At 40.6% G+C, this 15,781-nt stretch overlaps 1 protein-coding gene across 1 annotated transcript in view; it reads right to left on the reverse strand.

The window, feature by feature from the left end:
• The window catches only part of CNTNAP5 (contactin associated protein family member 5), a 780,199-nt gene that overhangs the window by 429,349 nt on the left and 335,069 nt on the right, over positions 1-15,781 (reverse strand). The window contains exon 5 of the mRNA XM_044388305.3: positions 963-1,166. Coding sequence (XP_044244240.1) covers positions 963-1,166 — 204 coding nt within the window. The remainder of the gene's footprint in view (positions 1-962; positions 1,167-15,781) is intronic.

The raw sequence follows: 15,781 nt of genomic DNA on the forward strand, positions 1-15,781 counted from the left end.
CACTCTTCCTTCAAAACTACCTTTGAGCATACAAAGGAGGCTGAGCCCTTCTCTCTCTTTCCCTGGGATAGGAAATTGATTACAAGGAAATTACAATGATGGCCTACCTGTGGTGAAGCAGGCCATGCTAGATGCCAACCCACAGGGGGAGGATGGTTTCCTAAATACACAGGAGGCAGGACATTGTACTAATTTAGCTGGCATTTGTCAAGTCAGAGCTCCCCCTGGCACAGCCAGGGCACTTAAAGGAAACAGTGTTTCCCTTACCAAGACATGGGAATGCCCAAAAACTTAGACTTTCCACTATACATATGACCCTCTCTCTCCTTAACTAAAATCATCATCATCATCATCATAGTAGTAGTAATAGTAATAAATAAATAAAAACAAAACTAAATTAAAATATTTCTTCTCCATTTTTCCCTTGGGACTGAACTTTCATAAATGTATCAATCAGAATAGATTGTGAGCAAGCTTCATTAAAATATGTGTGCATGTGTGTTAAACTTGCTCAAGTTAAATAGTATTAAAAGAGATAAACAGATAAATAAGTAGATAGATAAGTAAATATATATATATATATTTATATATAAGTATACATAAGTAAATATATATGTATTTATATATATAAATAGGTAGATAGATAAATATAGATAGATAAGTAAGTATATATATTTAATATAAGTAAATATATATATTTAATATAAGTAAATATATATACCAATGAGCTTGTAGTGATCCCTACCTACCAATATTATCTTGTTTCAAAGAATGCTTTCTATGGCTTAACTCTTTCACAAAATGTTTATTTTTTCTTCCCCAATATGTAAAGGGGGAAAATGTCACTTAGATTGTATTCCAGTGACTTCCACCTGACATACAAGGGCAATAAGAAACTGTGGCCACCCACAGAATAGGGTTCCTGATAGCTCAACATGGAAAGGAACAAAGCCTGACCCTACCCAAGCTGAGATGCAGGGCGAGCCTCCCCTTCTGGAGCTCCAGGGTGATGTGGTCTCCACGTTGACCTTCTCCATGGAACAGAACTCCATCTCCTTGCATGCTCTTGAACTTCAGAGAGATCACATCTTTGAGAGTGCTCATCAGCTTCTGATTGAACCTATACAGAAGGGAGCTTCGGCCATCAAAGTCAGCAACATCTGACTCTGGGAACGGGGAGAGATAGAGAGGGAGAGAGAGATTAGTGCATATCCTCAAAATTGTTCTTTCTGCTTCTCATCTTAGTTGTTCTCCAATGTATAGGAATGTTCTTGACATTTGGAAGGTCGCTTATCAACAGAAAGCATACAGAATAGACCCAACCTAATTAGACTCAGGGGGATTATTCATTCACAAGCAAGTATCACACACGGAGTCAAAGTGAACTGATCATTAGCCTGGAAGTAAAACCCCTCATTAGTGATATGTCATATTTTGCTAGAGGGGACAGGGTAAGAATACCACAAGTACCTATGTCAGGCTCTATGGTGTCAGATGCCTGGTAGTAATAATCTGTCATGATTCATTGTCATTATTAATTTGCTTCTGATAGTTGAAGCCACTCGATACCCTCATCTCAGGTTCAAGGTTAGACATGAAAAATGTGGTCTATTATTCCACATCTAACTGAATAGTACTATCTTCATAGAACCTTTGTTGAGAAAGATTCTGAGGCCTCCTCTGAGTTCAGTGGAAAAGAACGTGCAGTAAAGGAAGACTGCTGTTTGTATAGGGAGGGCACATACATGGCATCCTTACCATCCCTGCCTTATCTTGTGTTAGTGATATATATAATTTGATTTTTTATATATAAAGATGGCCAATTATTATAATTGAATTATAATACATATAATTATAATTAATATTATTAAGCAAAAAAAGAGAAAGTCAAATAATCATGATCTAAATCAACTTATTTAGTGGATATGTATAAACATATCAGAAAATTTGGGGTGCCTGGGTGGCACAGCGCTTAAGTGTCTGCCTTCGGCTCAGGGCATGATCCCGGCGTTCTGGGATCGAGCCCCGCATCAGGCTCCTCTGCTGGGAGCCTGCTTCTCCCTCTCCCACACCCCCTGCTTGTGTTCCCTCTCTCGCTGGCTGTCTCTCTCTCTGTCAAATAAATAAATAAAATCTAAAAAAAAAAAAAGAAAAAAGAAAATTATATGCCAAAATATTAACAGAAATTCTCACCTCACCAGAGAATATATAGAGATGTCAAATAAGTATATGAAAAGATGTTCCACATCACATGTTCTTAAGAAAATGCAAATTAAAACAATAAGGGATACCACTGTACTGCGATTAGAATGGCCTAAATATGGAACACTGACAACGAGAAATGATGGTGAGGGTGTGGAACAAGAGGAACTCTCATTCATTCATGGTAGGGATGCAAAATGAAGCAGCCGCTTTGGAAGACAATTTGGTGGTTTCTTACAAAACTAAACATACTCTTATCATACTATCCAGCAACCTCACTGCTTGGTATTTACACAAAGAAGTTGAAAACTTATGTTCACACAAGAATCTGCACATGGGTGTTTATAACAGCTTTATTCATAATTGCCAAATCTTGGAAGCAACCAAGATGTCCTTTAGTAGGTGGATGTATAAATAAACTGGTACATCAAGACAGTGGAATATTATTCAGCACTAAAAAGAAATGAGCTAGCAAGCCATGAAAATACATGAACAAAACTTAAATGTATATTACCAAGTGAAAGAAACCAATCTGAAAAGGCTACTGTTTGATTCCAACGACACAACGTCCTGGAAAAGGCAAAATCATGGGGACAGTAAAAAGATCAGTTGTTGCCTGAGTTGGGGAAGGGAAGGATGAACTGATGGAGTACAGAGGATTTCTAGGGCATTGAAAAGACTCTGTATGATACTATAATGATGAAAATACCATGTCATTATACATTTGTCCAGCCGCATAGAATATACACATCAATAGTGAACCATAATGTAAATTACTAACTTCAGGTGATTATGATACGTCAGTGTAGGTTAATCAGTTGTAGTAAATTTTCCACTCTGGTGGGGGATGCTGATAATAAGGAAGGTTCTGCATATGGAAGCAGGGGGTATGTAGGAAATCTGCAGACCTAATTTTTCTGTGAATATAAAACTGCTCTAAAAAAACAAAGCCTTTACAAGTCAGTTAATAGACACTCTATTTAGGAGGTGTTCTATGTTATTTTCATATTATTTCTCCCATTATTTTTAATTATAAAAACTTCTACAAAGAACTTTTATTATTTTTTACAATAGAAAAAAATGTAAGGCTATTTAATATAACTTGAAACAGATTCATTATATACCATCTTATGTGGGTGGGACAGTGGTGAATGGGTGTATGGAGGGGGTGGGATTAGTCTTATTTGAAATCAAGTACTCAGAAAAACTCAGTTTTTCAGTATTCACCAAGAAATTAAAATGCTCAGCTTGAACATACACAATGATAAATTAAGTATATTATTTTGGCCAAGTTCAAGCTGCCCAAATTGAAACATTCTTGGTAAAACCAAAATTCTGAAATGAAAGTAAAAATGAAATCATACTTTTACTGTAATTAGTTTTAAAGTGAAATTTCACAATTTATTCCTATGGAACAAAGCGATTTTAACCAAAAGGTTGCTAATGACTCTCTAGACTCAAAAATGAAATAATCCAGATACAGAGAGGTTTTCACCAATTCCCACCTCCCTTAGACCCCTCCCATACCATCCAATCACTATTCCTACACATGTCCCCTAATTCAACTCCTATCCAACCAAATGGAGGCTACAGACAACAACGTGTGATCAGTCATGGAATAATGTGGGTCATAATATAGATAAGGTCATGGATTTTAAACTATAGTAGTCATAGCCTGTTAGCTGATTCACTTTGGGCAACTCTCTCTCTGAGACTTGATTTCCTCATCCGTAAAATGGGGTAATTAACATCCTTTAGAGAAGACTGTGGTAAGACTTAAGTCTGCTGACACATTTAAAGTGATAAGACATACAAAGTGATGCCATCATGTCTGGCACATTGTTTGTGTTAAATCGATAATAGATGGTGGGGGTATTAGTAGTGATTGTGACAGCCGGAGGGACTTGAGTTGCTAACCAGTGCAATCTGGTAGCTGACACTCCACCTTCTCACCCAAAATGGTGCAATTCCACTTTTTTATTCAATGGATTATTGCCCAGGGGATGCCAAGAGTGCCCCAACATCCCTTTTCTGCCATATTTCAGCTTCTCACACTCTAGTTGAAATTCTTTGTGTGTATAGGGTGCATACATTATGAATCTATGTTCTCTTCTGACTGTTTCTTTCTGTTATTGCACCAGACTCTGGGTTAGGAACTGGATCCTTAGAAGCTTTGGTGTTGAGTGAGTGGACATGACACATACTATTTATGGACAGCCAAGATAATATGACTTATGAGCTAAAAACAGAGGGCACACCCAGTGCTATGGAAACAGAAAGCTGAAACACTATATTGTCTATGAGTGTGGGACAAATGCTTTCATGAATAAACACGAAATGTGTTATTGCTTTGAAGACACACCTCACGCCTTATATCTCAGCATACAGTGCCCAGGCTCTTCTTCTCTCCACTCCAGGGCCTTACACCCCTCTCTTCTGATCCATCATGGCATTAATGACCTACATTTCTTTCCCTCAAATGACTAGCTAGTCTAGTAACTTACTTGATGGAGTGTTGATAACCTAGGTTATCTCCAAGAAAATACATCTGCATATTGCCATGAAGCCTAAAGTTAACAGAGTAGTCAACAAACAGAAACAAAGAAAAACATTGTTGAAGTCTAACTGCCCCAGGTTTCCATTATGGTCTTTCTATTTACTAGCTGGAGGACTTGTGGCAACTTTCTTGACTTCTTTGGGCTTCAATCTTCCTTCCGTGCAATGGAGCTAAGAGAAGCTCACCCTACGAAGTCATGGTGAGAATTACAAAAACCATACCTGGAAATGTAGAATCACTCAGTATTTCACACACACCCCCCATCCATCATTAATCCAAAGGCATTACTACAGTGGTAAAGATTTGTGCATTACAGTATAAAGATGATATGAAGAATATGGTTTGATTTGGTGTCTGTCATACCACACTGAGCAGGTATGCATTCAAGTCTACATCATCACTTGTCACATTCTTAAAATAGCCTTGTAACTGCCCTCCTTGATTCAATGTTTGCTACCTCCCTTTGACCCATTCTCTCATCCTCATAAATACACAAGTAACATCACACATCACCTTCGCTAAAGCCCTTCAGTGAACTCCCTTTACACTCCCTTTAAATTCTCTCTCTCAGAGCTCTCAAGATCTGGCCTTCCTGATTTTCCACTTCATCTTTTACTTCCCTCCCCAACCCTGACTCCTCTTTATGCAGGATGTACTTTCAATGTGTGCGCATGTGCAACACGGGGGTTAATCCGGGTAACATATGCAGAACACATAACAGGGGCCCTGTAATGGTGTAAATGTTGCTGTTGTTTTCCACATGTGAGCTTGCTTAATTTCAATCAACCTATGAGGAATATACTATTATTCCAATTTTTCAAATGAAGAAACTGTGGTTCAAAGAGGTAAAGAAGTATGAAGTTAGCAAGTGGCAGAACCTGGATTCCAACCTGTCCCAACTGACCTAACCTGTTCTGCGTGCACTGCGCACTTTCATGAAGGCTGCCCCTCTCTCGCATGAGGCTCTGATGTTCAGTTTTCAGGCAGGTGGTTGGCCTTTCCTAACAGGTTCCTCCCATTAGCTAGTCTCCCCTAAACACCCTGCTACTTAACTCATAATTCACCTCCCAACTGGAATTTGATTCTTGGTTGTTTCCTGATGTGTTTATAGTCCAGCTCTCCAGCATGACAGCGCATCTCATGAGGGCAGGGGCCAGATGTGTATTACCCACCTCATTAATTCAGAGCCCAGCACTGGACCCAGAACATTATGCTGCCCAGAAACACCTGTGAAATGACTTAGCGACCCAGTAAGGAACCTGTGCCCAAAGGTAATACTGCCAATTGTCCCCTGACTTCCTGTCACATCACTTGCCCACACCTTTTAAGAGCCTGGCTGCAGAATCACACTCAGAGCATTCATTTCCCTGGAGGCAAACACTCAGCCCCATGGCACGTGATGCCTACATGACCCACATACACATGCTCACTGGTGCAGAGGTGAGAGGCCCCCTTTAGAAAGCACAGAATTGACCTGATGGAGAGTAGAAGCTTTCCTCCTAGACTACCAACAGCTAATGAGAGAAATACTTCGCCAATCTAAGAGAACTCAGGCAAACACCCTGAACCTTTGCAATATGGGTCACACCCAAAATGCATCAACCATTTCTTGGAAGGAGAAACAAGGGGTTAAAAAAGAAAAAAGAAAAAGAGGTTTACAGAAAAATTAAAACCTTCCCCAGCCAAATACTTAATACTTCCTCCCGGCATGGAGCTGTGTGAAGTACCCAGCATTCCCAGCTTCACTTGGATAAGCAGATTTCAAATGAAAATAATAAAGGCCAATATCTTTAAACTGTGGCTGTTAAGAAAAACAATTCTATTATATGCTGCTTTTTCCTTTTTAGATCTTATTGTAACCGCTTCGTCCTGACTCTCTTGTTCAGCACTTTCAGGACTTAGTTTGCAGTGTGGGATCTGGTTATGGACATGAACACCTTCCTTCATGTCTTACAAGCAACTTGAAAGAAGATTCTCTTTAAAAATACCAAGAAAGGGAAAAATAAGAGAAAAGAAAAAAGAAAAAAAAAAAAAGAAAAGAAGTAAAACAGAGTGTGTTGGAAGGTGTGTAGAGATAGGCCCCTACTGGCAGGTGGAAAAGTGTATAATCACCTCAGAATATAGTTTTAAGGGCACTAAGAAAGTAACTGACAAAACTAAATATATCTTCCTTGTTCTTTATCGCTGCCTTTCTACGCCACCCATAGAGATTTCTTATTCTGGATGAAGTAATCCATTCTCTAGGGGAAAAAAGGAACAAATTAGCACATATTGCTTGATTTAATGCTCTTAACAGCCCTGCGAGGTCTGTATTTTTTCTCATTTGTAACATGGGGAAGCCAAAGCACAGAAAGATTATGTACCTTGCCCAAAGGCATACACATGGGAATGAGTTGTGTGACACAGCTGGTTCCCATCAATGTTTCCTCTTGAAAGTGGGGGGTTGGTGTAAGAACTACATGAAATTTACATCTCATACCTAACGAGAATGTACGCGACTTTGTACACTCAGCATCAAGCTTGCACTGGGGAGGATGTATGTATGTGGGAATGTGTATATAAGAAAAGAGATGCCAATTTTTTAAAGATTTAGTTTATTTATCTGAGAGAGAGTGTGCGTACGCTAGAGAGAGCATGAGCAGGGGGAGGGGCACAGGGAGAGGGAGAAGCAGACTCCTAGATGGGCAGGGAGCCCGATATGGGACTCGATCCCAGGATTCCAGGATCATGACCTAAGCCAAAGGCAGATGCTTAAATGACTGAGCCATCCAGAGATGCAGGAGATGTCAATTTAAAAGGAGGGTAATGTTACGTAGGAAATTTCTTTTCCTTAAAAGTTGATATGAATTTCCCTGTGGTCCCTGCTCTTCTGCACTTCCTCTTTCACTCAGAGACCAAGTTTACTCAGAGCAGTGCTCTTCCTCAGAGGGCCAGGGAAACCACACAAACATCTGGGAGACTTTTTAGGGTAGACATGCATTGCCCTCCCCACCCTCGCTGTCTCCACTAAGCGCAAACCCCCATCCTAGTCTATTTCTGTGGTCTCGTTTCAGTAAGACATGCTTGTATTCAAAACTTTGTTGAGTCTCCTCAACATGGCAATGCCCATGTTCAGCACAGGTAGACAGTGATAAACTCTATAGAAGTCCCTTCTCCCGGGGGCTCTGCTAGAGACAGCAAACACACAATCACACATCCCTGTGATTGAAGAGGGTGAGCACTGTATGCTGGGGATTCCCAAAGGAGGGGTGCCTAGCCCTCTCTAGGAAGAGATAATGCTTCTCTTGAGTCCTAAGGGGTGAGTGAAAATCAAGCAGGCGAGGTGTGAGGACAGGGTATTGCCAGCAGAGGGAAGGAGCCACCTGTTTGAGGCACGGAGAGGACATGGGGTCAGATCTAGGATCTGCAAGGATTCAGGTTTGTCGGCAGACTGGCTCTAGAAGTGTGCTCTCTGCACCAGCAGCCTTGGTATCCCCAGAAGCTTGTGAGGAGTTTCAGGTTTTCAGACCTCACCACAGGCGTGTGGAATCAGAAACTCTGGGCATAGGACCCAGAAATCTGAGTTGTATTGAGCCGTCTAGGTGATTCTAATGCAAGCGAAGTCTGAGAAGCTCTGTGCTAAACCACAGACTGTCAGGCAATAGGGAATCCAGAGGCTGGGGACAGGGTCCGGGCTTTTATGATGGAGCATCCTGTTAAACATAATATGGGTTTCAATGTGGCCCTGAGGTCAATGGAGAAATAACTGTCAAAGTATTTTAAGTAGGGAAAGTGTATGGCCAGTTCTGGTTTTTAGAACTAACTCTGGTTTTTAGAAAGTTCACCTGTGTTGTTCGGTCAGTCCACATTCCCGTCCTGGCTACCCATCCCACCCCTCCCCAGTGGAGTTACCCAATTTCTTCTTTCAGCATTTCTTATTTTATTCACAATTCTGGCTAGAACACAACTGTTAAGATATTTAGTTCCCAGAGTGGACAAATTCTTCCTCTTTCTCAAAATCAATTTTTAGGACCTCATTATCTCGAATTCAGTTCAATTCAATTTGTGGTTCGTTAAGGTGGTTATACATTGGTAGATTTCTCTAGAATATGAAGGCGAGCCCCCTTGGGGACCCCAAAAGTCTTCAGGATAAGGGCAGGTCCTATAGCTCAAAAAGCTCTCCTTTTAGGTCAAGGTAAACCCAGCACACACTCCCCTCCCTCCCAGTGGGGCTGAGAAATGCCAGTGCTGGCCGACTTCCCACCAGGCCCGTAATTGCTGACCCAGCTGTCATAGCTTGTTTTCTAAGAAAGACAGAGTTCTGGAGGCATATTCTGGCATAGTTGAAGGATGTTGGTCGCTTGTCAACAAACCAGCTAAAACAAGGACTCCACTGAATAAAAGATTCCAAGCTCAAATCCCCAAGTGAGCTGAGAAGGATTCTGGCATGGGCCCGTGACACAGACTCTGTTTTCTCACAGGCATGAAAGCCCCAGCTCAAAGCGACAGGAGAAACCATCGATTCACCCTGAGACAATTAGTCCCACTCAGACTCTTTGGTTGTTCACAGTAAACATGATTTTCAATACAATTACAGTGTGAAGCTTAGCTCATGATACATTATATAAGAAAAATGATTATTATTCAGACCATAAACTTGCACTCAGGACTCCAGGGCTTTGGCTAGCAATCCACAAACCACAAGGGTTTCCACCGTCTGCTCAAATTTACACTGATCCTCCACCAATCCTGACTTTTCCAGGCCTTATCAGAAGCTCTTGATAACCTCAGATGAACTGTGAAAGCACTGTCAGTTTCCAAAGTTAGCACTGACAACCCCCAAGAATCGCTTTCCTTATGGAACTTCTGACATTTCTGTGTATGATAGCAGGGAATACACAGAATAGATCTCAAGAAAACAACATGGAAAACAGTCATAGTACAAAAAAAAAAAAAGGCAAAACTTTGAATTCCAATCCTAACTTTAGCAGATAGAATTTTTAGCTCTGACAGTCAGATGTGCCTTCTTAAAATGCCTAGGTTTTTTTGGATAGCTTAGACATGTCGACATCTCTGAGCACACTTAACATTTGTAGTTCAACTGGACTGTTCACTAACTCCAAAGATTATGCTCAAATAGCGTAATCATTTTAAAGAACTTTTTAAATTGTAGAGACCCAATAACAACAACAACAACAACAACAACAATTAATGATAATAATAATTATTATTATGAATAAATAGCAGAGATCTCAGGGCACCTGGGTGGCTCAGTCGGTTAAACGTCTGCCTGCAGCTCAGGTCACGATCCCAGAGTCCTGGAACTGAGTGTCTCGTCGGGCTCCCTGCTCAGCAGGGAGTCTGCTTCTCCCTCTGCCCCTCACCCTGCTCTCAAGCTCTCTCTCTCTCTCTTTCTCAAATAAATAAATAAATAAAATCTTTTTAAAAAATTTAAAAACGGTAGAGGTCCTTTGATTTGCTTGTTCTTAAATTCACTGGCAGATATGAGGCATACTTTGTACTCTTTTTGGTCACTGTGCTGAGCTCTAAGATGCAGATGATTGAGACATGGGTGGTTCCATCCAGGGACTCAGACACAGTAACATGAAAGCCCAACAAATGAATTGCTTAGGTGGAGAAGGAGGTGATAAAGGAAAGCATAATTACGGCCCATACACCTTGTTGCGCAAGTAGGGACTTGTGAGACTTAAGGGGAGCATTGGATAACTCAAGTGGAACAAGAGCATGGACCAGGACTGGGTAGAACTAGCTGGGACATGCAGTCACCCCAAGTAAAACGCATGGGGAGGGCCACGGGAAGTGGAGGGTCACAGCCACTGAGGGGCAGCAGTTTCACAGAAGGTTTTGTTAAAGGAGTACTGCTTCACAAATCCTGTGCACAAGTTCCCAGAAGGAATGATCAAGGAAAAGCCTGACCCTGAGCATCCAGCCCTTGTTGTGCAAATAGTATGACACAGTTATGAGCTATCCCCTCACCTTATCCACCATCAATAATCTTCAGACACAGTGCACAAATGTTCCCTGTGAAAGGGTCCTTGTGCAAAGAGACACGTTTAAATAGAAGTGTCAAAATTGGAGAAAAGAGCTGCTATTTCCCACCCTAAAACTATTTTTTTTTCTAAAATAAGCTTTATCGTGGTTTCAGTTTAGGGGGCTATTGAATATCCCTTGCTAATGATTCTACCTGGGTATCATCTGTGAAAGTGAGTGAGAGGAGGTCAGTGAGGGGAACAAATCACTCCAGTGACCATCTGGACAGACAGTAAACAAAATAATAAAAATAATAATAATTAAAACAACAAAAAACAAAAACACTGTAATGGGCAAGGCTTTGACATTTGTAAGGAAACCTACTACTGCATGAAGCAGTTGATCTAACTATTAATTCACTTTGCCTCTTAAGGTTCCTTTATTTATTTATTTTTATTAAAGATTTTATTTATTTATTTATTTGACAGAAAGAGACAGCCAGCGAGAGAGGAAACACAAGCAGGGGCAGTGGGAGAAGAAGAAACAGGCTCCTAGTGGAGGAGCCTGATGTGGGGCTCGATCCCAGAACACTGGGATCACACCCTGACCAAAGGCAGGCGCTTAACCACTGTGCCACCCAGAAGCCCCTTAAGGTTCCTTTAAAATCACAACCATTAGCATACAGGTCCCAGGGATTAGAGCCATACACTCAGTCAAAATGCACAGTGAGCTGCAGAACATCAATTCATCAGGAAAAATTGTTAGCTATAGATCCCCCACCTTTGCTAGACTTATTAAACACTTGGTTTCCTCAACCTCCATGTTTAGAAGCATTTCTTTGTCTGCCTTTTGTAGCAACTAAAAATCCTGAATTCTTATAGGGCAGGAATTGTCTTGTTTGTTTCTATACTCCAAAGCCCAGAAGAGAGGGGGCTTACTGAGTAATGTTCACCTTCTGTTGGAGGACTTTCAAGACTCTCAATAAGAAAAGTTATTCCAGATTTATCAGAGAAGTTGACTTAAGGTAGAATATCACAGTGTTTTCGGGTTCATGTGTTCTCACTGCAGATATATATGCATATTGGTCTCTTGACAGAGGAGATTTTTTGGTTATTCTTCTGTGAACTAAGAGAAAAGAAAGAAAAAGAAAGAAGTTGACTAACTCAAATTTTAAGACCTTTCTGGACCTCAATTTCCTCCTTTATAGAATGAAGGAATTGCAGCAAGCATTCATGAAGGTATTTCCTGTCATACGATGCCCCCAAAGACCCCAAAGACTGGGGTCTCCAAGCCCTCCAGCCTGACTGCTATCATCCTGTCTCCTCCAGGGTTTGCATAGCTATAAACCTGGCCTTTTGAGGTCCCCTGTGATATGGGCCTTAACATGCCCAAGATGAAATTTACAATTTTGTGGCTTCTATCATGTATGAAAAATGGCCCCAGATGATGAGAACAACAACAAAGTGAGCAGCTGAAGCTAGGATGACAAAGAGATGTACTTGGGGAAAAAGAATGTGACTTCAGCTCTGAGGCTGATGAATTTTGGATGACACCACTTGGCCATAATTAACCAAATAGGGGCAAAGTGGGTTTTTTTTTGTATGGAAGGAGACAACTTGAGTTATAAAATGACGATTGTCATTTTTAATGAGATTGGGAAGCCGGACAGATCATTATGCCTTATCAGAATTTATAATGTTTTTTAAAAATAATTAGTTTCCCATATGGGAAGGAATTCAAGCTGAAGTCCCGAGACAGAAGTCCACATAGCCTAAAGTCACCAGATGGCCTGATGAGGGTATATAAAAGTTTACCTCCTTCTTCTGAGGTACAGGTGGAATTGTGGTCCTGAATAAGACGGAAAAGGAAAGATGGAGAGAAGTGTGGTGGCCAGCTTAAATACAGACGAAGATAATGATGTTCATAGCTAATACTTTTTGAATGCTAATCATATACCAAGCACTGTTTCAAGCAATTTGCACATATGAAATGAGCATTATTTTTACCTCTCTTTTCACTAAAAAGGAAACGGTGTCCACAGAAGACCCAAGATTGTCCAGGATTATACAACCAGTAGGTGATAAATCTAGGTTTGCATCTCTGGTGGTGAGTGTGCCCATGTGTCTAATATTATTGTACACTATCTTTAAAAGTGTCTATATTTCATCTTAAATTCTTGAGATTCACAATCACAGACATGAAAATGACAATGAAGTCAAAGAACAGAATGACTCTCATAGTTAGAAAAGGAATTTGGGAATAGGGTTTTAAATTCTGGCCCCATACAACAATTCCCTAGGAAGAACAAAAAATCACTTATGCTGGGGCCTCTACCCAGATATTATGCCTTAGTTAGTATTTAGGAACAGCATATCCCCCAGGTGATTCTTATGTAGAATTAGGTTTGAGAATGCAGGTAAGGGATAAAGAAGTAAGGAGCTCCTGGATTGGGCAGTAGCTAAACTCTGTCCCTGGACATTTTAGCTATGTATGCTCAGGAACTGAGGGTTGCTCACTTTGGGTGCTGTGAATAAAGCAATAATATGGGTGTTAGGAGACTGAATATGATGCTTTCTTTCTAGTAAGATTTTCTCATGTCATAGGACTAAATTCTTTCAGACACATAATGAAAATCCCAAGGATATAGGAACAGTATAGAACCAGGTTCAAAACCTGTCTCAGAAGCCCACTGGTTGTGCCATTTTGGGGAAGTTGTTCATTCAATAAATTCAATTGCTATTAGTTGAAATGGGCCTCATTCTGTGCTATGAACTAAGTATGTAAGTAGATATGGTCCTTGAAGCTTGAAAACTGGTAGGTGAGACAGGTAATTCACAATGAAATATACATGTAAGTAGCTACTAGATATCTATATCGATCTATCTATTTCTATCTTTCTCTCTCTCTGTATATGTATGTATTCATTCTGTATGCTAAATGTTTGTATCTCCCCAAAATTCACATATTGAAACCTGATCCCCAGTGTAATGGTGTTTGGAGGTGAGGTTTTGGGGAGGTGATTAGATCAATGGGATTAGTGCTCTTATAAGAGAGAGGCAGAGTTCCCTTGTCCCTTCTGTTATGTAAGAACACTATGAGAAGATGGCCATTTATGAACCAGGAAGTGAGGCCTCACCAGACACCAAATTTCCAACCTCCCAAACTGTGAGAAATAAATATCCGTTGTTTATAAGCCACTCAGTCTATGGTATTCTGTTATAATAGCCTGGCCAGACGAAGACAGAGATCCCTGTTTTGAAAGAAAAGAATGGTATGCTTTAAATTTTTTTTTTAAATACAAGTAACTTTATTTAAATTCGTAATCAAGTGGCATCTCTCTGAGAAAAAGATAATAAAGCTGAGATGATTTAAGAGTTGAGCTCAAGGGGAGCCCGGGTAGAACAGTCGTTAAGCGTCTGCCTTCAGCTCAGGGCGTGATCCCGGCGTTCCGGGATCGAGTCCCACATCGGGTTACTGCGCTGGGAGCCTGCTTCTTCCTCTCCCACTCCCCTGCTGTGTTCCCTCTCTCGCTGGCTGTCTCTCTGTCAAATAAATAAATAAAATCTTAAAAAAAAAAAAGAGTTGAGCTCAAAAAGGCAGAGGGGGTAAAACCATATGATAGTTGTCTTTCTCTGCTTGACTTATTTCACTTAGCATAATCCCCTCCAGTTCCATCCATGTCGATCCAAAAGGTGGGTATTCATCCTTTCTAATGGCTGAGTAATATTCCATTGTATATATGAAGCACATCTTCTTTATCCATTTATCTATTGAAGGACATCTTGGCTCCTTCCACAGTTTGACTATTGTGGACACGATGAATGGATAAAGAAGATATGGTTCATATATACAATGGAATATTACTCAGCCATCAGAAAGGATGAATACCCATCACTTGCATGGACATGGATGGAACTGGAGGGGATTATGCTAAGTGAAATAATTCAAGCAGAGAAAGACAATTATCATATGGTTTCACTCATATGTGGAAGATATGGAATAGTGTAGAGGACCGCCGTAGTGGAAGGGAGGGAAAACTAAATGGGAAGAAATAAGAGAGGGAGACAAACCATGAAGGACTCTGGACTCTGGGAAACAAACTGAGGATTACAGAAGGGAGGGGGAGTGAGAGGATGGGGTAACCGGGTGATGGGTATTAAGGAGGGCACATGTTGTAATGAGCACTGGGTATTATACGCAACTAATGAATCATTGAACACTACATCAAAAATTAATGATGTACTATATGTCGGCTAATTGAACATAATAATTAAAAAAAAAAAAAAAAGAAGAAGGCAGAGGGGTTGCGGAGACCTCCAGACAGAGTGATCAACCCATTCGAGGGCCCTGATTTAGGAGGCAGCATGGCATGACAGAAGGCAGAGCAGAAGCCAACAGTGCTTTAGCCCAGGTAGGGAGGGGACATCTCGGGGTGGTAAGGCCAGGGAAGTAAACGAAGGGCCAGATCCTCCAGGGCTGCTTCTACATGAACATGAGTTTGGTTAAGTGCAGGCAGAAGCCAGTGAAAGGTTTTCGGCAGGAAGTGGCTCAACTCTGCATTTTATGACAATCCCACTGACTGTTGCAGAGATAATAGACTAAAAGAAAGAAAGAAAGAAAAAAAAGATTGAAAGTGGGTTGCTGAGTTAAAAATCCAGGTGATAGGAGATGTAACTGAACCAGGCTGGAGGAAAATAAATGGACATATTTGTTATGAATTTTGGAAGAAATGCTGATAGAACTTGCTGATGAATCTGCTATGGTAAATAAGGGAGAGGAGAGATTTAAAGTAAGTTCCCCGTGGTTGGTTCAGGCAACTGGTGTTAACTACTGAGATAGGGAAGTCCACAAGAAGAAGAAACTGAGCGTGGTTGGAGGGCACAAGTTGATTTTAAGTGTTCCCTTTGGGATATGTTAAATTTGAGCTATTTATGACATAACCAAATTGAGATATCAATCAGGCAAATGAATATATATTTTTAGAGCTCAGAAGAAATATTTGGCTTAGGATGCAAATTACTTAACTTATCTAAAAGGCACTTCACCTTTATA

Source organism: Ursus arctos, unplaced genomic scaffold (genome assembly GCF_023065955.2).
Source record: "Ursus arctos isolate Adak ecotype North America unplaced genomic scaffold, UrsArc2.0 scaffold_1, whole genome shotgun sequence".
Taxonomy (NCBI): Eukaryota; Metazoa; Chordata; class Mammalia; order Carnivora; family Ursidae; genus Ursus; species Ursus arctos.